Source organism: Natrix helvetica, assembly GCF_964273705.1.
Source record: "Natrix helvetica genome assembly, chromosome: 3".
Classification (NCBI taxonomy): domain Eukaryota; kingdom Metazoa; phylum Chordata; class Lepidosauria; order Squamata; family Natricidae; genus Natrix; species Natrix helvetica.
The window spans coordinates 57,524,781-57,550,609 of record NC_138549.1 but is presented as its reverse complement, the minus strand read 5'-3'; the positions used below and the strand labels follow the sequence as shown (position 1 = coordinate 57,550,609).

The window sequence follows — 25,829 nt, the reverse complement described above, 5'->3', positions numbered from 1 at the left end:
AATAATAACACATTGATCCCATTTTCTAAGCTAATTTAACATCTATAACTCTTAATATAAATTTCTCCTAGCATAACAATGTTTCGTTAATCCCATCTTCTAATTTATTCATACATATATATTGCCCCGCCCTCCACCCTAACCCTCCCCCACCTCCCACACAAACCCACCCCCCTGACTTCCGCTGTATACCACTCTAACAATTCCAAGCATCCCATATACTATTTACTCTGATCATCTATCGGTCTAAACATTCTTACCTAAAGGCTACATAATAACTCCTAGTCTGGTATTTATTCTGTATATAATCAATCCATTTTGCCCATTCCTGTGTGTAATCCTCCTGTTTCTGAGCTTTTAAGAAAGCTGAAATTTTTGCCATTTCAGCGAACCCCGCCACCTTCTGAATCCATTGATCAATTGTCGGTAAAAAATATTTTTTCCAATGTTGCGCAATCAACAACCTAGCTGCTGTGACCATATACAAGGCCAATTTTGTTTCCCCTTTGGTAAAATCCTTAGCTATACCCAATAAAAACATTTGCGGAGTGAATTGTATTCTTTTCTTAAATACATTCTGCATAACCCACCATATTTTTATCCAAAAAGCTTTAACCTTGTTACAAATCCACCATACATGAAAAAAGGTAGCATCTAGACACCCGCATCTCCAACATTTTGGTTGAACATTTGGGTACATGCATGATAATTTTTTAGGATCTAAATACCATCTGTAAAACATTTTATAAAAATTCTCCCTTAAATTCTGTGACTGTGTAAATGTAACATTCTGAACCCATATTTTTTCCTAGGTTTCCAACATAACCACTTCACCAAAATTCTGAGCCCATTTAATCATACAATCCTTAACCAATTCACTTTCTGAGTCTCTTTCTAACAGTACATTATATATTCTTTTAACTTGTTTTGGACCAGTCTCTTTTATCTGCTTAATCAGTTCCACTTCTTTATCCATAAAACCGACCCTGCGATCTTCTTCCCATCTCTTCTGTAGCTGTATGTAATGTAACCAATTTAAAGTAATTCCTTCTTCCAACAGCTGTTCCAAAGTTTTTAACTTCCATTCGCCCCCATCAGCAATAAGCACATCTTTATATAAACAACCCCCGAGTGACTTAATATTCATAATCCCCATGGCGTCTGCAAGATCCAACCAAAGCGGTATTTTATAATCCCAATTGGGCCGGTGCTTCTTCCATATTCTCATCAAGGCACTTCGGAGAACATGGTTGTTAAACACTTTATCCACCCTGTCTTCATAAAAAAGATATGCATGCCATCCCAGAACAAGATCATGGCCTTCTATATTCAGCAATTCCATTTTTGTTTTCCCAAACCAATCTGCTACATACGTTAGTACCGCAGCTTCATAATACAATCGAAGGTTTGGGAGTCTGAGGCCGCCTCTTTCACGTGTATCTTGCATAATCTTCATCTTTACTCTCGGTTTTTTCTCCTTCCAAACAAATTTATTTAATGTTGTTTGCCAATTTAACAAGGTTTTATCTGATTTAAGCACCGGAATCATCTGGAATAGAAAGATAAATCTAGGTAGAATGTTCATTTTAATTGCTGAGATCCTTCCAAGCAAAGACAATTGTAACTTTTTCCACGCTTCAAGATCTTTTTGTATCTTTTGCCACAACACTTCATAGTTATTTAAGAAAAGTTTTGTATTTGATTCTGAAATTTGTATTCCTAAATATTTAACTTTAGAAACTATTTCAAAACCTGCTAAACTTACAAGTCTCTTTCTTTGAGTCTCTGTCATGTTTTTAACCATCATTTTTGTTTTGTTTTGATTTAGTCTAAACCCAGACACCATGCCAAATTCTACTATGATATTTTTCATCTGGATTATTGATTTCAAAGGATGTGAAAGGGTAACAACCAGATCATCGGCGAATGCTCTAGTTCTGTATTCCTTTTGCCTGATAGCTATGCCATCTAAGGATTTTGAGTCCCGAATTGCATTCAACATTTTCTCATTTTCCACCATCTCATTCTTCCTGCTCTAAACATATCCATACAAGTACAAACTTTGCAGAAAATGCAGCCACAAGTCAGCACATTGGAAATATTAATCTGATACATTTTGCAATTATGTTAGCTTAAAACTTTGGTTCAGTGAGGCCTGCAAGCTCACTTCTAGGTCTATTACCTATATCTTTCCCAATGAATATTTTCTCCCCTCACAACTTCTCCCTCCAGCATTCAGCTTCCCCGTGCTCACTTTTGTGCTCAGACATGGTTTGCAGGATCCCCTCAATAGAGCAAAATTGCTTCTCCGGGCATTTTGCAGACGTTGCTTTATGTAAGGATTGCCTCTCCTAGCTTAAGAAAGTGAAGGGTTTTAAAATGGAGTATTTCAAAAGGAAGCTTTTATTAAGTAGAAGGGAGACCATTACGTTCAAAACAACGTCTGAATAGTGGTAGAGACCCCTTCCATTAGTCAGAACGCAGATTTTAGCCAATACACAAGTGTGAAGGTTGTTCCTTTACCAGCTGCCCTGAGAACTGGATAAGCATACATTCCCATGGTTATCTTCCGTTAAACATTAAAGTGAACCTTCCCACATGGCCATCATAAACATTCCCCAAAAGGTGAGGGGATCTCAAGGTGCTTCGGCGCCAGAAAACCAGTTGTAAAATACCAGTTGTCACAGGCACTGTTAATAAATCGACTCCAAGGCCCCCTCCTCCCAACTGAATAGCAGTATCACTTTTAGGGATCTGACATATCTTGCATCATTTTCAGACCAATTCTTGCTTTTTTTTCTTTGCCAAATATACTTATGTATTATTTTATTCAGTTCCTCAAAATATTTCTTTTCCAATTTTAACAGAATTGTCTCAGATAGGTACAATAGTCTTGGTAAAAATATTCATTTTAATTGTTGCTATTCTTCCTACCAAAGATAATTGCAGATTCTTCCATTTTTCCAGATCTACTTGGATTTGTTTCAACAATTTATAATAATTATCTTCCTTAGATAATTGTTTGCATGCACAGAGTTGCCAGATGAAGGGAATACCTAAAGAACAGGGGTCGACTTGGGAATAAGGCCACAGGTGGACGATGAATGGTCCTCCCAGAGAAAATAAAAACGGAGTGAAAGGGGAGTGGAGTCTGTGACTGTAAATCCTCCCTTGAAAGGCTTTGCTGGATGTGAATGAGCAGAATTCACAGTAAATTAATAAAAGGGTTTTTTGTCAGGGCAAGGAGTTTGCTTCATGCTCTTGGGAAGCATAGGTCAGAACACTGGGACAGAAGAACCTGAGGAATCACCCTCACCTGGGGCAGTCGACAACCGGAAACACAAGCTGAAAGCCCTGTCTGACCAGGAAGAGCCGATTGAAGAACTGGCCAGAGATGACTACCTCAAGAGAAACATTATGCAAGTCGTGATAGAGGCTTTTGAAAACCTCAGAACCAGGGGAGAATTAGATCGACACCAGAGAGGGGGCGAGGCGGCAGCAGCAGCCAACGAGACTGGGGTTGCCACTCTGGATCCAGCAGCAGCAGGCCAACCAGACACAGCAAGGGGAGGGGAGCAGCAATCCAAGTGAACCTACCCCGTGCAGCACAAACCCTTGCGTTACTGGCCAGCCCAGAGCACCACAACTGGAGAGGAAGAGCAGTATGGTGGCGATCCGCAGCAACAGGGAGTTTTCCTGGCACATGTCCGCATGTACATGCAGGAGCATGGGAGGGATTTCCAGACCCAGGACACCTTGGCCCTGGAAGGGATAGCTGTCCGCTGGATGGTGATGCTCCACAGCACAGATGCCCCTGAACTGCAGAACTTCAACTGATTCATTATTGCTGTCTGCCGCTAATTTGAAGACCCCTTGGCAGATCGCAAAGCTTGTGATCACATCAGAACCATGAAACAGGAGCACTTGTATTCAGGTAGCTGAATACACTGAAGAGTTCCAAGACCTCGCATGCAGAGTGGACTGGCCGGAAGATATCCTAGTGAGCTGGTTCAAAGAGGGCCATGCCTTCCTGGCTAGAGGAGCCCCAGACAGCTTGTATGACTGGTACATCCTGGCCAAAGAAGTGGAGATTGACATGGCCAGAAACAAGTACTGAGGGGGAAGAGTATGGAAGAGATCCCCACTCCAGGGGAAGCGAGAGTCATTCAAGTCACAACCTCCCCCCCGGAACCAAGATCATCTGTCTGCTTCAAATGCAGGAAGGAAGGGCACCATGCAACTGAGTGTCATTCAAACACTCCCACTCAAAAGCCAGAATGCCTGTCCAGAGGAAAGCCCAAGAAAACAACCCCCCAAGAAAAAGACACCGTACTGAGAAGTGGGGAGGCCAGAATTTCACCCCCTCGCAAAATTAGGGGAAGGAACTCCGGCATCACCTGGGGAGAAATCGGGGCCATCTGAGAGCAACTCTGAAGACAACCCGCTGTTAAGGAAACCAGTTGAGCCACTCAGCCTGCCCCTAAGACTATTCATCCCCAGTAGTGGGGAAAGAGTGAAAATATCAGCCCTCTTGGACTCAGGGATGCACCCGGTGTTTGATTAGCCCAAACCTGGTGGAAAAATTGGGCAGATACTTCTGGAATCTAAAAACCCCCATCGAGTTCTGCCACTTAGATGAGTCAGTCGCAGGAACCTCGGGACAAAGCAATGGGAACTCACGATGATAGACTCACTTTTATTGTTGCACCGGAAATAGAATGGCCACTAGTTCTAGGGCTCACCTGGTGGAGGAAGTGAACCCCAGAGTGAACTGGAAGCAGGGGACTCTAAGATTTCAATGAGGAGTTACTGGACCCAATGGCCAAAGGGAGGAAATTGGGGGAGGCCCAAAAAAAAGCAGCAATGACAGGAAAGGCTGCACCAGACCAGGGCATCCCCAGGGAGTACAAGGACCTAGCTGAGGTGTTCAGTAAAGAAGGCTCCGACGAGCTCCCTGTCCCACAGCACTATCGAAATCCTTCAGGGGCCAAACTACCAAAAGCAAAAATGTATACCATGTCTCCCAGGGAACTTGAAGAATTGAGAGTCTTCACAGATAAAAACCTGGCAAGAGGTTTCATCGAATCCACGCAACCAAAATTTCCCACCCCAGTGCTATTCCAAGAAAAGAAAGATGAGTCTTTGCGCCTTTGTGTAGATTATAGAAATTTAAAAGTAAGTGTGGAGAATGTGTACCCTCTCCACCTCATGAAAGACATGTTAGCTCACCCCTCCAAAGGATTTTTTTTCCAAAACTGGACTTAAGAGAGGCTTACTACCAAATCAGGATTAGGGAAAGGGATGAATGAAAAACAGCTTTTAACACTCCTATTACCTTTTAACGCTTGTTACCAATTCAGAGTGCTCCAATTTGGATTACAAGGTGCCCCTGCCGTGTCTATGCGACTAATAAACAAAGTGCTCCATTAGCACCTTTACAAAGGGGTTCTGGTGTACTTAGATGACATTTTAATATACACAGAAACAAAAGCTGAGCACATAAAGCTTGTCCAAGTGGTCCTAAATAAACTCCATGCTGCAAAGCTTTATGCAAAACTTTCCAAATGTGAATTCCTCAAAGATAGAATTGACTACCTGGGATATAGAATTTCCCACGAAAGCATGGAACATGCAAGCAGTGATCGACTGGACTCCCCTCACCTACCAACAAACAACTACTAATCTTCCTGGGGCTTGCAAATTTTTGCTGGCAATTTATCCCAGCATTTGCACAAATTTCCCTCCCAATCATAACGTACTGAAAACAAAATGGAGGTGGGGACAAACCAAAACCAAAGCAGCCCATAAACTTCCATGCAGCATTTGCCAGGCAGCATTTGATAGACTGAAACAATTGTTCTCAGCCGAACCAGTTGTTAGGGTTCTAAATACCATGCAGAATTAAATCATTGTCCAAGCCAAAAACATCTTTAAAGGTCTAATTTATTCTACAGGCAATTTAGCACCTCTATGGAAAAATTCCAACTCTGATTTGCATCCTGGAATTCCACCCAGTTGAAAGTTCATGATCTATCCCCACACCCACAAATCCATCACATGTTCCAATCATCATCTTCCACGCTGGCATCTACAACCCTCTGGTTCCGGTCAGGTGTCGAGGTGCGGAGACAAAAGATGACCTTGGCTTCTATAAAAGAATGTCAACAATCCATTCTACAATCCTACTCCTTTCTATTCCCCCCTCCCAACTACTACACTATTGAAACAGCATAGAAAATTATAAGAAAGTGTGGCAGGCCAAAGATCCTAAAAAGAACATAACTACAGGCCTGACAGGCGGCCTCTCCTCAAAAGAAAAATGTTTCCTGCAAAGAGAATAACATAAAAGTTAACATAACAAGAGACTTCCTGTGGTGACGTCAGCGTGTCTGGAGCTAACGGGAGCTCTCCTGATCTTTAGCTCCAACTTCTTCGTTTAGGCTCATATTTGAGTGCTGTCGATCCTGTAGGGACCAACAGATTAAGGGGGAAACTCTGAAGACGCTGGGACGATAAGGCAAATCCTCCCAGCGGCAGGAGAAACCCACTAAATGGACGAAGAAGCACCCCTGCCACTTTGTCAGGACAGAGCAATGGCGCCCGCATAAGAAGGAAGCAAGTATTTGGAACAGCTGGGACAGAGGTAGCAGTTACTACAACCTAAAGAAGAGAAAAACAACAACTCACGCCGGGCAGAAAGGTGAGCTGGAAAGAAGGAAGCTCTGAGAAGGGGTTTTTTATCAGACTTTTGCCGAAAAGCTGTGAGAGCTGATTTACGATCTGTGAATTGCCAGCGTAAATAACTTGAACTAAACAGCCCAGAGGAGGAAACGAAATCCCAGCATGGATAAATAGGACTGGGAATTTTTGAAAAGACTTGGAAAGTACAAAAGAACTGTTCAGCATTGGGGCTGGTTGTGGATTTGCTGACTTTTTCTTTATTGCTCTTCTGGATCAGAGGGCCCCACCTTTACTTACCCTGACGGCTGGACTGGTGATATTAACTGACTGATACTAACACGGATACTGAATAGAGGGTGACATCTAGTGGATCAAAACAGGAACCTGCGGTCTGGAAAAATCAGTAACCTTTTACTACCTATTACCCTTATAACTGTTACACTGGAGAGATATTAATCTGTATAAAAAAACTGTGTGAATTTAACGTTAAGATATATGATAATTAAGGATTTAAATAGAATGGAATAATACATAGGAATGTGTAGGAATGTGTAGATATTGAAACGGGATATTAAGGAAGATTATTACTAAACATTGAGATAGAAAATTTAGTGATAAAATTGGTAAGTCTGATAGCATTGATACGGTGGATAAAGTAGAAGCTAAGTGGAACTTATATGCAAGTGTGGACAAGGATAATTAGGGGGATAAAAATGGCAACCTCAGGAAAGCTAATTAAAAAAACCACAGCTAATACGACTATGGCAACACCTCCCTCCTCAAACCAAAGATCGATTGAGAACGCACTAGGTCTGGAGAAAGGTGGAAAGATGGCAGAAACAATAGGGCCAGCGCCAACTTTGCAAAGTATGCAATTAATACTCCAAACGATACAAGAGACGCTTATTAATAACCAAGGAGTGACAGCTGCAAATCATGAAGAGACAAGGAGAAATCATGAAGAAGTGAAAAATGAAATAGGAGAACTAAAAGGAGATATTAAAACCGTGGATGATAAAATCGAAAAGATACAGACCGCCTTAGCAATCAATGAGCAGAAAATCCAGAACATTGAAACAAAAATAGAACAAACAGACCAGAAGGTGGAAAAAATGGAGCTAGAATATAGACAATTGAATAAAGAATTGGAGTTATCAATAATGCGACTTGAAAATGAAAGAGCTGCATTCTATTTAAGATTCCAAAACATACCGGAAGAGAAGGAGGAATTTTTGAAAGTAAAAATGACTGAGATTTTTGCAGAAATGCTACAGAGAACAGAACACGAGTTGAGAGGAGATATTGATGAAGCCTATCGAGTCCATACTAATTATGCCAGAAGACACAGGCTCCCAAGAGAAGTACATGTAAGGTTTGCCAAAAAAACAACCAGAGATGAGATATACAAAAAACTAGAGAAGGGACGTTTACATACCAGGGAAAGGAGTTGATCACGCTTAATCAGATTCCATGGAGAATCCGGGAACGTCGTAGACAATACCAATTCCTAACAAATCAGTTAAATAAAAACAGAATAATGTACAGATGGCTGATACCAGAAGGGGTACTGGTGACATGGCAAGGGAAAAGATATAAGATAGAGAATATAGAGGAAGCACAGGAATTTTATGAAAAATATTGTACAGGGGAAGAAGAACAAGGAAGTAAAGATGAGCTAGAAAGGGGAAGGCGAGGCCAAGAGGAAGAAACATCAGGAGATAAAGAAAGAAACAGGAAAGAAGAACAGAGGCAAGAAAGAGAGAGAGCAGAAAAGGAAGGTGCGAGAGGGAAGAGTCAGATACAAACTAGAAGTAACAAGAAAAACCCCATCTAAGGATGGACCAGGAAATAACAGTTATCTCATTAAACTTGAACGGATTGAACGCACCAAAAAAAAAGAGTGCAGATGTTTAACAAACTGAAGAAACTAAAGGTAGATATAATCTGCATACAGGAAGTGCATATTAAAAGGGACCATAAGAACTTATTGGAAAATAAAAAACTTGGGAAATTATACGCAACACTAGCAGAAAAAAAAAAAGAGGGATAGCAATCTACATAAAGGAAAAAATAAATTCCAAAGAAATCTACGCTGATGAAGAAGGTAGGATACTAATGATTGAATTAGAGACAACAGAAAAACCGATACTATTAATAGTCATATATGCACCAAATCAGAAACAAGAGGAATTTTACAGGAAACTACACAACAAAATAAACGAATTAGAATACAAAAATATTTGCTTAATTGGGGACTATAATGCAATAGCGGACAAGAAAATGGACTATGAAAGCAAAAAGAAAAACAAAACAAAGAAAAATATGCTGCCCAAAGCCTTCTTTGAGATGGCAACCGAACACAAATTGCATGACATTTGGAGAGAAAGGCACCAAACAAGAAAGCAATATACCTTTTACTCGAACCCCCATCAGTCACTATCAAGAATTGACATGGCTTGGATCTCATCCGGACTATGCAATGAAGTAGATGAAATTGAAATAGAACCAAATGAGTGGGCTGATCATAATCCAATAAAATTAAGATGGAAAGGTCAAAGAAGAAGAAAAAGATGGATGATGAGTTCAAGCATCATAAATGAAATAGAATACTCCCAAATGCTGGAGAAAGAACTAAAACATTTTTTTAGAATAAATAAAAGAGAAGATACCTCAATTCAAAATATCTGGGGCACTATGAAAGCATACATAAGAGGCCTTACGATTGCCTATATGGCAAGGAAAGCTAGAAATCAAAAAAAGCAACAAGAAAGTATGCAAAGGGATCTCATGGAAGCCGAAGATGAACTCCAGAAAGACCCAAAGAATAAAAAGAAAAAAGAAAAAAGAGAGATAATCAAACATAAGCTCAACCTAATAAATCAAAAGGAATTGGCGCAGAAAATTAAAGCAGCCAGACAAAACTATTTTGAACAAGCCAATAAACCGGGACGATGGCTGGCATATAGACTGAAGAATGAAAGAGAAAAAAGGATGATATACCAATTGAAAGACGAGAAGGGAACGATTCAATACAAAGCAGAAGAAAAGAAGAAAATTATACATAAATACTTCACAAAATTATACACACAAGACAGTATGGAGGAAAATAAAATAAGGCATTACTTAAACAAAGCAAAGAAAACCCAATCTCAAAAGAGCAAAGGGATCTGATAAACAGCCCAATAACATTAGCCGAAGTGGAATCAGCTCTGAAAAACTAGAAAAGTAATAAAACACCAGGACCAGATGGAATACCGGTGGAGCTATACAAAAATAATAAAATAATACTGGAAGAATTAGGGGTAGACATGTTTAATGAAATCTTAGGAAAAGCCAAGATACCGGAAACATGGACAGAAACAATAATCTCGTTAATCCCAAAAGAAGAACCCAGCCAACAAGAAATTCAAAATTACAGACCAATTTCATTATTAAATTCTGACTATAAAATATTTGCAGCAATTATGGCAGGAAGAATCAAACAAGTTTTAAATGAACAAATACACCCAGACCAAAACGGATTCCTACCTCACAGACACATCAGAAATAATACGAGAATCATCCTAGACATAATAGAGTATTATGAGGCGCACCCAGAAAAACAAATGGTACTGGTTTTCCTTGATGCACAAAAAGCATTTGACAATGTAGTTTGGAAATTTATGATAACAGTATTGGATGAGATGAAATTCGGTTAAAAATTTATAAAAATGATAGAAGGATTTTATAATAACCAGACAGCCAAAGTTCTGATGAATGGAGAACTAACAGAGAAGATCGAAATAAAAAAGGGAGTCAGACAGGGATGCCCCCTCTCTCCTTTGCTGTTCATACTGACTTTGGAAATCTTACTAAATGAAATCCGGAAAGACCAGGGAATAAGACTCAAAAATGAAGAATACAAGGCACAAGCCTATGCCGATGACTTAGTATTTGTATTAGAGGACCCTTTAGATTCTAGTCGGAAATTAATTCAAAAATTAGAAGAATACGGCGAAGTGGCAGGATTAAAGATCAATAAAAACAAAACAAAAATGATAACCAAAAACATGACCAAAAAACAAAAAGAAGAACTGGAAATAATAACCAATATGCAAATAGCTAAGAAAGTAAAATACCTGGGGATCTGGGTGTCGGCAAAATGTTACACAATTAAAGATGATAACAATAACAAATTAGTGATACAAATAAAGAAAGACTTAGAAAATTGGAAAAATATTCAACTATCGCTCATGAGACTCATAGCGACAATCAAAATGAATATATTACCAAGAATCCTATTCCTGTTACAAGCCGCACCTATTAACCCAGGTAAAAAATTCTTTCAAGAATTAAAGAACATAACCACTAGGTTTATTTGGCAGGGACGAAAAGCGAGGATCAAACTAAAGTCATTGCAGGACAGCAAAGAGAGAGGAGGTTTAGCATTACCAAATTGGGATTTATACGCATCGGCAGTATCAATAACATGAGTGAAGGATTGGATAGAACTAAAGAATAAAAGAATTTTGACCCTGGAAGGCCATGATTTGCAAGCAGGCTGGCACACTTTCCTATGGGATGATAAAAATAAAAGACAAATACTTTCAAAAACATTTAATTAGAAGAGCGTTATTGCAAAAATGGCTCAGAATAAAAAAAAATCCATTACGAGAAAATCCCGAATTGGCTATCACCAACAGAAAGGACGACTCATCCAAATTTTATAGATTGGAACAAAATACTAAGATATAGAGACTTAATTGATAGACAGGGAAACTTAAAAACAGTTGAAGAATTGGCAGAACGGAACATGAAAGTGGACTGGTTAACCTACTTTCAAATCAAAACTAAATACAATAATGATACCAAATTATATGACATTGAAACAGAATCACACGAATTGGATAAAATCATCCAAAGCCCAGATAGAAAATTGATAGGGAGAATTTACAAATTTGTCCTGAAATACAAAATGGAAGAGGAAATTGTGAAAGAACAAATGATAAAATGGGCACAGAACTTTGGACACAATATTGAATTAGACAAATGGGAAATTTTTGGGGGAACAAACTTAAAAATGACACTCTCGGTCGCATATAAGGAAAACCAGTATAAAATGTTTTACAGATGGAACCTAGCACCAACAAGGTTAGCCAAAATATCGGCAAATACATCCCCAAAATGTTGGAAATGCGAATCAATACATGGAACATACTATCATCTATGGTGGACCTGTGAGGAGGCTAAAAAGTTTTGGAAAAAGATACAAAAGTGGCTGGAGGCAATAACGGGATTTAAAATAGATTGGAAACCGGAAATTTTCTTATTAGGATTACTGCCTACAAAATACAAAAAAGAAATCCAGTACTTAATATTGCATATAATAACGGCGGCAAGGATTGCCTATGCCCAGAAATGGAAAAACAAGCTAACCCCAAGTGAAGAGGAAATAATAAGAAAGGTGATGGACTGTGCCGAAATGGACAAATTAACTAAAGAAATCCAGGGAAAAGAAGAATCAGAATTCTATCAGATATGGGATAAATGGTATAGGTGGATGGAGGAAAGAAATAGGAATCCTAGGCGATAAATAAACAGAATGTAGTAGCTCTCATAGATGGTTGTCGGTGTTAAAATGTTTATCCATTGAATAATATAAATACGAATGATTTTTGATAAAAGTACTTTCAAACAAATGTGGCTAAAGGAGAATGTGGGTATCGTCTTTGATTTAAAATGCACAATTTAATGTGAATGAAGTATAAAGAATGATTGTAGTAATGCACGGAACTCAAATGTAACCAATTGACATGCTAGCTGGCAGTTATATTGAAGAGTGTTTTGTCTGTGTGTTATTCGTCTAATTAAAACAATTAAAAAAAAGTTAACATAACAAAATTAACCACCTCTTCTCCACCCAGGGGAACCCTTTGACTTCTCGGGAAACTTCCCATTGAATTGCTTTACTAACTTCTCCACTTTTAGGTTCCCACTGTTCACCCAATATCTTCAGACCAAGGGTAACCCTTCCAATGCACTAAGTACTGTAAGCGACCCCTATTCAGCCTGAAATCTACAATTTTTCCACCTCAGATTGTGTTTCCCCTTCTATCACTACAGGAGGAGATTGAGCTTGGGTGGATGCTCTTCTGTTAGACCCAATTACTGGTTTCAACAAGCTACAATAAAATTCTGGGTCAATTTCCCCTAGACTTCTGGGTAGACTGAGTTGAACTGTAACTGGGTTAACTATCTTCACTATTGGGAATGGACCTAGAAATTTTGGACCCAATTCCTTGCTAAGCATTTCTAATCTTACGTATTTGGTAGATACAAAAACATTGTCCCCCACACGGTAGGGGTTTTGGAGCAAGCGATGTTGATCATCTTGCTTCTGGTAGGCTTCTGCTGCAACTGCTAGAGCCTTCTTCGTATTCTCCCATCCTTTCTTTAGCATGTACATCCATTCACTCAAAGACATGAAGGAAGGAGGTTCTCTAGGCAACTCAGGCATGGCAACAACTTCCATGCCACTGGTAATCTGGAAACTCGCTAATCCTGTGCTGCTGTGGACCGCATCGTTGTACGCCACTTCGGCGAAGGGTAGCAAGTCCAACCAGTTGTCTCGCTGATAGTCCACAAAACACCGGATATATTGTTCCACCACCGCATTGACTTCCTCTGCTGCGCCGTTCATGCTGGGATGAACCTCTGAGCTCAGTTCTTGTGTGGACCCAATGGATCTCAGGACCTCTGTCCAGAACTTGGCTGTGAACTGGACTCCGCGGTCTGAAATGATCCTCTTGGGTACTCCGTGCAAGCGATAAATGTGTTTCACAAACATTTTCGCTAATTCGTTTGCCGACGACAATCCTGAGCAAGCAATGAAGTGTGCCTGCTTAGAAAACAAATCAATAACAGCCCAAATTACTTTATGCCCACTGCTGTCTGGGAGTTCCACGATGAAGTCCATTGCGACCTCTTCCCATGGCCGTTTAGGGCTCTCTGCTGCAGGTGCTGTAGGTTCTGGGCTCTTGGATTCAATCATCCACGGCTGGCCTTTTTCCTCCTCCGAGGCCTCCTCCTTGGTAGGACTCTTCGTCACCATAAGTTGGGGATCCTCTTCCAGAGGTCGTTTAGGCTTTTCCCCCTCCGAGGCCTCCCCCTTAGTTGGACTCTTTATCACCTTAAGTTGGGGATCCTCCTCCGGAGAATGTCTGCCCTTTTCCTCTTCCGAGGCCTCCCCCTTGGTAGGACACTTCCTCACCTTAAGTTGGGGATCCTCTTCCAGAGGTTGTTGGCCCAGATGACTCTTCTGTGGTGGCATCTGGGACCCTCTCTTTACCGCCGTGGTGATTGGTGCGCACGTTTGTGGCATTGGGGCTGGAGCCAAGCACTCTGACGCTCTGTGGCCAAGTTGACAACAATGGTGGCATTTAATTGGGCCCCATGAGGAATGGAACCTAGTTACATCTCTAAACTCAGGAACCGTTTCATCACACTGCCTTGCTCTCCAACTTGCAGCTGCCCCCTTGGTAAACCCTTCTTCCATGGTGGAGATTGCTTCTCTGTAGGAATGTGGGGTAAGAACCTTTTGGGGGATTACAGATGCACCTTGTCCCGCTTCCCATCTTGCAGGCCTGGCTTTGGTGATCCCTTCTTCCGTGTTGGTGATTGCTACTCAGTAGGAAGGTGGGGTAAGAACCACTTGGGGCCTTGCAGGCGCACATTTTCCCGCCATCCACACTGCAGGCCTCTGTTTGGTAATCCCTGCTTCCATGGAGATTTCTTCTCTGTAGGAAGGTCTGGTAAGAACCTTTTTGGGCCTTGCAGGGGAGACTGGAACCAGTGGGGAGGTCAATCCCTCGGTTGGCCACTGCCCAGCTTTCTGCCATAGTGCCATCTGCTGAGGGAGGGCAGGTGCCCACTGGCATCCCTCCCATCCATGACTTGGGGCTAAGACCCATCCCGGGGTTGCCTGCTTCACAGGTTGCAGCTCAACCAATGATGGCTGGCTAGGGGGGTTTATGTGCCAAGGACCCTCCTGCTGGCTTGGATGAGTTATGTGCCAAGTAGGTGCCCTCTGCTGGCTTGGAGCATTTCCCCATGCTGATGGCAAAGGAGGTGGCCAGTAGCATCTCTTCCATCCAAAATCTGGGAAGAAAACCCAATCTGGTTTTGCTTCATTTACTGGTTGCTGCCCCATTTGTGGTGGCTTGCAAGTGAAAGATGCTGGCAAAATCCCTTCTTCCTGCCTCGGTTGAGATTCCCATTTTGAACGGGAATCTTTCTCCCAGTTAGTTGCAGGGTAATAAGCCATTTCATTTATTGCCGTCTGGAAGGAGCCCAAGCCTCCGTTCTAGGGGTTTTTTTCTTTTTTTTCTCCAAGCCTTGCTTCCAAGCTGGGGGGAAGGAGGGGGAGCATGCACTCACATTTTGCTGAAGAAGTATGTCTGAGACTTTCCTTCCTCTTGTCATTTCTCCTCCTGCATTCCTCCAGATGCAATTAAACTGGAAGCAGCATTCCATTGCCTTTGAAGTTCCGGCACTCACCTTCTTATCACCAAAAGCTTCTCATTATTTCTTCGCTGATATTTACGCTGTCCCGGTCAGCGTTGGGAATGCAGCGACCCCCATCACCAGCTCTTCCATCACCAGCCCCTCCTCCCTTGAGAGGGGGAGGGTGCTAGTGAATTATTTTAAAGGAGAGAGTTGGAATAATGTTAGGGTTCTAAATACCATGCAGAATTAAATCATTGTCCAAGCCAAAAACATCTTTAAAGGTCCAATTTATTCTACAGGCAATTTAGCACCTCTATGGAAAAATTCCAACTCTGATTTGCATCCTGGAATTCCACCCAGTTGAAAGTTCATGATCTATCCCCACACCCACAAATCCATCACATGTTCCAATCATCATCTTCCACACTGGCATCTACAACCCTCTGGTTCCGGTCAGGTGTCGAGGTGCGGAGACAAAAGATGACCTTGGCTTCTATAAAAGAATGTCAACAATACATTCTACAATCCTACTCCTTTCTATTCCCCCCTCCCAACTACTACACTATTGAAACAGCATAGAAAATTATAAGAAAGTGTGGCAGGCCAAAGATCCTAAAAAGAACATAACTACAGGCCTGACACCAGTCCTAAAACACCCAAAGAGGAGACAAGGGGAAAACTCCAGCTTTAATAGACAGTAGCTGAGTCTTCAGCACCCTGGAGAGAGCTCTCTATGGATTTAATTGTAGAGGTACCTGAAAGTTGGGAATATATTTGCAGAAGTTGCCTATAATAACTCTGCATTCTAGCACTGTGTTCACCCCATTTCAAGTTGCCACTGGCCAGGACTTCATCCCATGCCAGAATTACCAGTAGAGGAACCAACCATGCCCTCACTTAAGGAGGATACAACAACTACAAAACACCTGGCCAGTAGTGAGACTGGCCCTGAATGAGGCTAGAGCCACTTTTAAAGCCCAAGCTGACAAAAGGACAGAACCAAACCCATTTAAAATAGGTAATAAGGTTCACCTGTCCACAAAATTCCTTCAATCCTTACAACCTCAAACAAATTGAGACCCAAATTCCTTTCCCAATCACTAGAATCATCAACCCAGTAACGGTAGAATTACTACTCCCCAGGACACTTAGACAGGTCCACCCAGTTTTTCACTGAAGCCTATTGAAACCTGAAATTACATCCCCTTTAAGGCCCCAAGAAAATGCTCCTCTGATCCCTATTATGGTCAAAGGGGAACAACACTTTGAAATCAAAGAGATCCATGACTTCTGCACCCACCGGGGTTCAACTCAATACTTAGTCTCTTGGACACAATTACCTCCCTCTCAAAATGAGTGGGTAGCTAAGAAACATGTTAGGGCCCCTGCATTGCAGAAAAAAGTTTTACTTGGAAATATCCTAACAAACCGAACTAAGTCTCTAAGATATTCATCTTTCTATTCTCTCTTACAGGTAATTTTTTTAATGTGGGCAACATATCATTCTATTGTGAAACTGTCATTCAAGCGGGTAGGAGGCCCTGGATTCTTTTACTCGCTTATTGCTCTCATCCTGTTTTCCTATGTATCCTGTAATTCCCTAGTTTATAACTTTTATCCTGTCACCTATTCTGCCCTGCGTTTTGATTTACCTTGAGGGATGTACAAGGGGGGAGGGCCATCTGTTTTCTCTCAGTTTGGAAGCCTCACAGACGAAGCTCATAGGAACGACTCCTTATCTCTTTCTCAGGATGACCCGTTTCCACAATATCTTCGCACCTGTGGATTGGCTCATTCAACATCAAACTGAGAGGAGGGGTTTCTAATCACTTTATCCTAACAGAATTCCCTGGGGGGAACTCAGACCTTGCTTTGCATTGTCATGCATTCATTTCCTTTCAATAAAAGTTTCCTTTTGAAATGCTAAAGTTTCGAGAGTCCATGCTTTCTTGAATAGGAGAGAGAGGCAGGACCATACACCAGATCTCTAAATATCAGGCATACTAAAATATTTAATTAGCTACAAAGAGAAAAAGTCATTTGAAAAGTCTTTTGGTTATCTGAGAAAAATTTCTTTTCCATTCTTAAATAAATTGCAAAATTAAAATCCCAAATAAATACAATAACTATTAATTCCTGGTTCCATAATCAATGTGTCTTTATTTGGACTAGATGCTAGAAACCTGGTCTATTTGGAATGCACAGGACATGCTCGGTCATGGCATATTGCAAGGATGGGCAAATTGTGAGTCGGGAATTATAACTGTCTCCTGATCAGATTCCAAGCTGTAAGAAGCTTTCCAATGTCTGGGAGATATTAATGAAAATTTTGTTGAATTTGAGAGGTTTGTACAGAGAAAGGATTTCCAGAGGTTTCCTTTCCCTATCCCTATTTTGCCATGTTGACTGAAAACTTCCATTAAATTTCAGCAGACTTAAAGCAGTGCTAGGGAAATTTCTCATGAAGCCTGCAGCTGCTCTACTCCTGATATTTGGTTATAGCACACTAACATTGCATATGCTTTTCTGTAATTTTGCCAGAGCTTTGAGTACAAGCTATTTTCATGTTTCAAGATCCATTGAAAAAGAATTATTCACCTTGATCCAGCAGATCATAGTTTCCAAATGTAACAAAATGTATTACATTTATATTCTGTTTCATTTGTAAAATGCACGCACTTGTAAATCAAATCTCCTATTACTCAGCTTTTTAAAGAATTTTCTTTTGAAGCTTTGTACATATTGTACAAAGGCTGTTCAGGATTTATTCTTTTTATTTTTAATTTTATTATATATGTTTTGATTCAAATTATATGTTAGGGTTCTAAATACCATGCAGAAATAAATAATTGTCCAAGGCAAAACATCCTTAAAGGTGCAATTTATTCCGCAGGCATGTTAGGACGGCTATGGAAATTCCAACTCTAAATTACATCCTCTAAGTTCAACCAGTTGAAAGTTCATGATCTCTCCCCACACCCACAAATCCATCACATGTTCCAATCATATTCTTCCACGCTGGCATGTACACCCATCTTCTTCCGGCCAGGTGTCGAGATGCGAAGACAAAAGATGACCTTGGCTTCTACAAAAGAATGTCAACAATCCATTCTACAATCCTACTCCTTTCTATTCCCCCCTCCCAACTACTACACTATTGAAACAGCATAGAAAATTATAAGAAAGTGTGGCAGGCCAAAGATCCAAAAAAGAATATAATTACAGGCCTGACAGGTGGCCTCTCCTCAAAAGAAAAACGTTTCCTGCAAAGAGAATAACATAAAAGTTAACATAACAAAATTAACCACCTCTTCTCCACCCAGGGGAACCCCTTGACTTCTCGGGAAACTTCCCATTGAATTGCTTTATTAACTTCTCCACTTTCAGGTTCCCACTGGTTACCCAATTAGTTTCAGACCAAGGGTAACCCTTCCAATGCACTAAGTACTGTAAGCAACCCCTATTCAGCCTGAAATCTACAATTTTTTCCACCTCAGATTTTGTTTCCCCTTCCATCACTAAAGGAGGAGATTGAGCTTGGGTGGATGCTCTTCTGTTAGACCCAATTACTGGTTTCAACAAGCTACAATGAAATTCTGGGTCAATTTCCCCTAGACTTCTGAGTAGACTGAGTTGAACTGTAACTGAGTTAACTATCTTCACTATTGGGAATGGACCTAGAAATTTTGGACCCAATTCCTTGCTAAGCATTTCTAATCTTATGTATTTGGTAGATACAAAAACATTGTCCCCCACACGGTAGGGGTTTAGGAGTGAGCGACGTTGATCATCTTGCTTCTGGTAGGCTTCTGCCGCAACTGCTAGAGCCTTCTTCGTATTCTCCCATCCTTTCTTTCGCATGTCCATCCATTCACTCAAAGACATGAAAGAAGGAGGTTCTCTAGGCAACTCAGGCATGGCAACAACTTCCATGCCACTGGTAATCTGGAAACCCGCTAATCCTCTGCTGCTGTGGACCGCATCGTTGTACGCCACTTCGGCGAAGGGTAGCAAGTCCGACCAGCTGTCTCGCTGATAGTCCACAAAACACCGGATGTATTGTTCCACCACCGCATTGGCTCCCTCTGCTGCGCCGTTCATGCTGGGATGAACCTCTGAGCTCAGTTCTTGTGTGGACCCAATAGATCTCAGGACCTCTCTCCAGAACTTGGCTGTGAACTGGACTCCGCGGTCTGAAATGATCCTCTTGGGTACTCCATGCAGGCGATAAATGTGTTTCACAAACATTTTCGCTAATTCGTTTGCGGATGGCAATCCTGAGCAAGCAATGAAGTGTGCCTGCTTAGAAAACAAATCAATAACAGTCCCTATTACTTTATGCCCACTGCTGTCTGGGAGTTCCACGATGAAGTCCATTGCGACCTCTTCCCATGGCCGTTTAGGGCTCTCTGCTGCAGGTGCTGTAGGTTCTGGGCTCTTGGATTCAATCATCCACGGCTGGCCTTGTTCCTCCTCCGAGGCCTCCCCCTTGGTAGGACTCTTCGTCACCTGAAGTTGGGGGTCCTCTTCCAGAGGTCGGTTGGGCATTTCCCCCTCCAAGGCCTCCCCCTTAGTTGGACTCTTTGTCACCTTCAGTTGGGGATCCTCCTCTGGAGATTGTTTGCCCTTTTCCTCTTCCGAGGCCTCCCCCTTGGTAGGACTTTTTGTCACCTTAAGCTGGGGATCCTCTTCCAGAGGTCGTTTGCCAAGATGACTTTTCTGTGCTGGCATCTGGGGCCCTCTCTTTACCACCATGGCGACTGGTACACACATTTGTTCTTCGGCAATTCCCTCCTCCGAGGCCTCCCCCTTGGTAGGACTCTTCGTCACCATAAGTTGGGGATCCTCTTCCAGAGGTCGTTTAGGCTTTTCCCCCTCCGAGGCCTCCCCCTTAGTTGGACTCTTTATCACCTTAAGTTGGGGATCCTCCTCCGGAGAATGTCTGCCCTTTTCCTCTTCCGAGGCCTCCCCCTTGGTAGGACACTTCCTCACCTTAAGTTGGGGATCCTCTTCCAGAGGTTGTTGGCCCAGATGACTCTTCTGTGGTGGCATCTGGGACCCTCTCTTTACCGCTGTGGTGATTGGTGCGCACGTTTGTGGCATTGGGGCTGGAGCCAAGCACTCTGACGCTCTGTGGCCAAGTTGACAACAATGGTGGCATTTAATTGGGCCCCATGAGGAATGGAACCTAGTTACATCTCTAAACTCAGGAACCGTTTCATCACACTGCCTTGCTCTCCAACTTGCAGCTGCCCCCTTGGTAAACCCTTCTTCCATGGTGGAGATTGCTTCTCTGTAGGAATGTGGGGTAAGAACCTTTTGGGGGATTGCAGATGCACCTTGTCCCGCTTCCCATCTTGCAGGCCTGGCTTTGGTGATCCCTTCTTCCGTGTTGGTGATTGCTACTCAGTAGGAAGGTGGGGTAAGAACCACTTGGGGCCTTGCAGGCGCACATTTTCCCGCCATCCACAATGCAGGCCTCTGTTTGGTAATCCCTTCTTCCATGGAGAATTCTTCTCTGTAGGAAGGTCTGGTAAGAACCTTTTTGGGCCTTGCAGGGGAGACTGGAACCGGTGGGGAGGTCGATCCCTCGGTTGGCCACTGCCCAGCTTTCTGCCATGGTGCCATCTGCTGAGGGAGGGCAGGTGCCCACTGGCATCCCTCCCATCCATGACCTGGGGTTAAGACCCATCCCGGGGTTGCCTGCTTCACAGGTTGCAGCTCAATCAATGATGGCTGGCTAGGGGGTTTTACGTGCCAAGGACCCTCCTGCTGGCTTGGAGGAGTTATGGGCCAAGTAGGTGCCCTTTGCTGGCTTGGATGAGTTATGGGCCAAGTAGGTGCCCCCTGCTGGCTTGGAGCATTTCCCCATGCTGATGGCAAAGGAGTTGGTAAGTAGCATCTCTTCCATCCAAGTCCTGGGAGGAAAGCCCAATTTACTGCCCAATTTGCTTCATTTACTGGTTGCAGCCCCATTTGTGGTGGCTTGCAAGTGACAGATGCTGGAAAAATTCCTTCTTCCTGCCTCCTTTGAAATTCCCATTTTGAAAGGGAATCTTTCTCCCAGCTAATTGCAGGGTGACAAGCCATTTCATTTATTGCCGTCTGGAAGGAGCCCAAACCTCTGTTCTAGGGGTTTTTTTTCCCAAGCCTTGTTTCCAAGCTGGGGGGAAGGAGGGGGAGCATGCACTCACAATTTTCCTGAAGAAGTCCGTCTGAGATTTCCTTCGTCTTGTCGTGTCTCCTCCTGCATTCCTCCAGATGCAATTAAACTGGAAACAGCATTCCATTGCCTTTGAAGTTCCGCACTCAGCTTCTTATCACCAAAAGCTTCTCATTAATTCTTCGCTGATATTTACGCTGTCCCGGTCAGCATTGGGAATGCCGAGACCCCATCACCAGATCTTCCATCGCCAGCCCTTCCCCCTTGATAGGGGGAGGGAGCTAGTGAAATATTTTTAAAGTAGAGAGTTGGAATAATGTTAGGGTTCTAAATACCATGCAGAAATAAATAATTGTCCAAGGCAAAACATCCTTAAAGGTGCAATTTATTCCGCAGGCATGTTGGGACGGCTATGGAAATTCCAACTCTAAATTACATCCTCTAAGTTCAACCAGTTGAAAGTTCATGATCTCTCCCCACACCCACAAATCCATCACATGTTCCAATCATATTCTTCCACGCTGGCATGTACACCCATCTTCTTCCGGCCAGGTGTCGAGATGCGAAGGCAAAAGATGACCTTGGCTTCTACAAAAGAATGTCAACAATCCATTCTACAATCCTACTCCTTTCTATTCCCCCCTCCCAACTACTACACTATTGAAACAGCATAGAAAATTATAAGAAAGTGTGGCAGGCCAAAGATCCAAAAAAGAATATAATTACAGGCCTGACATTATACTTTTTAGTATGCTTTATTGTAAACTGTCCAGAGAGCTTCAATTACTAGATGTTTTAAACATTTTAATAGATGCATAAAAATAGAAAACTTATTGCTACAGCTTAGAATGTTCTATGCTATGTATTGGATTCCAGGAAAGAAGAGAAGAAATTGCCACCCTAGAAACAATCAACAATGGGAAATCCATCTTTGAAGCACTCATAGACATTGATACATCTTGGCAATGCCTACAGTATTATGCTGGTCTAGCTGGTTCCTTAGCAGGTAGCTGTTGCATGTTCTGTTTGTTCATTCTGTCTCTTTTTTCATTCATTATTCCTTGGTCTAATGTCTCCTTAAATAAAACCAATTAATACAAGTTTATAAGTACTTAATATTTAAGAATTAATATGAGATACTTCCAAGGGCAAAATCTTAGAGCAAAGATTACTTTATTTGAGCTGTAGTTGATGTAGACTAGCAGTATTTTTCTTGAATATTTTAGTACTTACTTCCAGATTAGTGGGGTATGGGAGACTAGCATGGTATGTTTTAGATTATTCATATTAATTTGCATAGAATAATTTTAAATTGCTCAAAATGAATCTTGTGTTATTTTTGCCATTCCACAATCATTGAGAAAGGTAATATGTAGCACATGTCTACTACAAGAAATGACTTGTTGAAAGAAGTAAAAATAGCTATGCTTCTGCCCACTTTGATGATTTGATTTGATGATTTGCTGGAATTCCATGCAGGTTAGTGAATTAGAAAGAAAGACCGGTTGCATTGTCTACATTTTCTGGAGCATTCAGTTTCTGTATTTATTATAGGAGGGCAAAGTCTGTTCTTCAATAATTAGAATATAATTTCATCCTTCCTCTACTACTTTTCTGGATATAAAGCCTTTTTAATTACTCTGCTTCTCATTCTTGAGAATTGGTTTATATTTCTTATCCCCAGATCTCTTTGTCTCTTCTATTTAGGTCAACATATCCAGCTCCCTGAGGGATCCTTTGCTTATACCAGAAGAGAACCTCTTGGAGTCTGTGTTGGGATAGGGGCTTGGAACTACCCTTTTCAGATTGCCTGCTGGAAATCAGCCCCTGCTTTGGCTTGTGGTAAAATAAATTATTTTTTGATAAATGAATGAGTTTCATTAACAGAAACTAGTAGTCAGGGATTGCCTTTCTAGGAGTTAATTATTACCATTTGAGATATGAAAATGGGGAATAAAGTTCCAGTGGACTGTTATTAGAACTTAATAATAACACTTAAATGATAGTAGAAGAGATCACTTTATAGATATTGGCATTGATTTAGCTTAAAACCATATGTGAGATGGATATAATGATCCAGATGCCTGTATGACATTGTCTTAGTTGGACTGAAATATTTTTTCTTCAGTATTGCTCTTTCATTTGATTGCAGATGAAACTATTTTTAGACAGAAAATGTGTATCCATTCTTTTTATTCTTGTGAATTGGATTACCTAGGTAATGCCATGGTCTTCAAGCCTTCTCCTTTCACCCCCATCTCTATTGTGCTGCTGGCAGAGATCTACACTAAGGCTGGTGTCCCTAAGGGTCTTTTCAATGTGGTGCAGGGTGGAGCTGCCACAGGACAATTCCTGTGCCAACACCCAGATGTGGCCAAAGTCTCATTCACTGGGAGTGTGCCTACAGGTGTTAAGGTATGCATACATACATACATACATACATTATATGAATGAACATATACCTGTTCATTGTGTAATTTATATGTTTGCCAGTTGCCAAATCTACAGGTATTCCATTGAAGTCACAAAGTCTTCTTTGGAAATGTGAAGATCACTTCTTAGTCCAGATTCTACTTCTGAATTGCATGTTGGTGAAAAATTATCCAGTAATTCTTACTCAATGTATTTATAAGTTATTTTTTCTGTGCTGAAGCATCTGCTAGCATTTTATAGTCAAAATATCAATAAAATAAATAATTAACAACAATTCAAATAAAACATATTCATTACAGTTAGAAGAAGAAAAAACATTTTTAATATTCATATCAAAAAAGCTTGAATAAAGGCCCATTGCTACTTTAATAGCATAGCTTCAACAAATTCTAGCTGAGGCTCTTTGCATTTACAGTACCAAGAAAGATATATTTTATATTTATATTATAATTGCCTGTGTTAGCTGCTATATCTTGTTCTGTTTTTTCCCCCAATAGATTATGGAAATGGCAGCCAAAGGGATCAAACCTGTTACTTTAGAGTTAGGAGGAAAGTCTCCCCTCATTATCTTCTCTGACTGTGTATTGGATAATGCTGTGAAAGGAGCCCTCATGGCTAATTTCCTTACCCAGGGTGAGGTATGTAAATTTTATCTAACAGGGAAGAAGTTGTGGGCCTTACTAAATCATTTTTAAAAGTCCAGTTAAGTTCCATACCTGGAGAAGAAATTTGCTATATCTTGTAAAATATTGTAATATAGACGTGTTTATCAGAATCTCTAAGAAAAATTGGGTGCTTTACCATTTCACAAACATTTTTCTTATTTCATTCTAAGTGAGGAGGAATGCCTAAACTTGTGTTGTGTTCTAAGATCCAAATTTTTCAGTGTTCATTGCTTTTCAGGATTGGTATTATCTTGTATTGTTTGATTTGACTTATTGATATTTGTTACGGGTTGCTGTTCCAAAGAGATATTAAATCAATGCAGAAATGTCAGTACAGGTACCGGATTTTCAGAGTATAACACACACCAAGATTTTGAAGAGGTAAATTTTTTAAAAAAGTTTTTGCCTTCCCCGGCCCCCAGAGCATTCTGCAGGCCTCCCAAACACTCTGAAAAATGAGGCATGCAGAGAGCTTGGGAGGCCTGCAAAGTGCTTCTGGGGGCCGGGGAGGGCAAAAACGCGATGTGTGGGGGCTTGATCTTCCTAAAGGGTAAGGCTTTTATCAATCTCAAATCCGCTTTTCTCTACCACTCTCCGCGGCAGGGCAGGACTAAACATATCTCTCTGCGCTTTATTTTTTTCCCCTCTGACCACGCAGAGCCGCTTGGCCCAAGGAGCGGCAGTCGGCTTGCTTCTTCTCTACAGCGAGGAAAGAAAGACACATGGGGGCTGCTGAACAGCTGCCGCTGCGCTCGACTGGGAATGGCCCATTGGGCGAGGAGGGGTGGGGATCCCTTCCATTTGGATTAATGGTTCCTCGTGGTGGTGCGTGAGCAGTAAAAGGGAAGCACAAAGAAGACAACTCGGCAAGGCTGCCTCCTTGAAAAACCGGACTTGTTCACAGCCCTCTTCACAATCCAGTTTCCTTAGTCTCGGGGCAAAAGCAGGTGCCAGGCTCCCAGCTACCATATCTCTTTGCTGCATGACAGATCCAGACAGATTGGGAGTGGGGGTGGAGGAAGAGAAGAGGAACAGTCTCCTCCCACGAAGGCTTTTCTCAGGACGCTAGATTGGGAAGTTAAAAACCTGGAATGGGATACAATTAAGCTCCTGAAATTGCTTCGCTACCACCCAAAAATGCTGTTACCACGATCTCTGCCACCTGGAACTGCCTGAGAAAGGGGCAGGTGAAGTGGGCTCTGCAGAGATCGCTATAACAGCATTTTTGGGTAGCAGCGCAGCGATCCAAGCCTTTGAATCAAACTTGATTGTACTCCATTCCAGGTTTTTAACTTCCCAATCTAGCATCCTGAGAAATTTAGCGTCTCTGAGACACCTCTCATTTGCAGGAGGAGGAGGTGGGCGGCATATACAAAAGTCTCTGAGTAACTGGGAAAGAAAGC

The 25,829-nt window shown here is 41.7% G+C and overlaps 1 protein-coding gene across 2 annotated transcripts in view; it reads left to right on the top strand.

Moving 5' to 3' along the window:
• The window catches only part of ALDH9A1 (aldehyde dehydrogenase 9 family member A1), a 146,502-nt gene that overhangs the window by 81,130 nt on the left and 39,543 nt on the right, over positions 1-25,829 (top strand). For both annotated transcript variants that reach the window (XM_081947137.1, XM_081947138.1), the window contains exons 4-7: positions 22,205-22,334; positions 23,036-23,170; positions 23,547-23,743; positions 24,259-24,399. In XM_081947137.1, the coding sequence (XP_081803263.1) occupies positions 22,205-22,334; positions 23,036-23,170; positions 23,547-23,743; positions 24,259-24,399 (603 nt within the window). The remainder of the gene's footprint in view (positions 1-22,204; positions 22,335-23,035; positions 23,171-23,546; positions 23,744-24,258; positions 24,400-25,829) is intronic.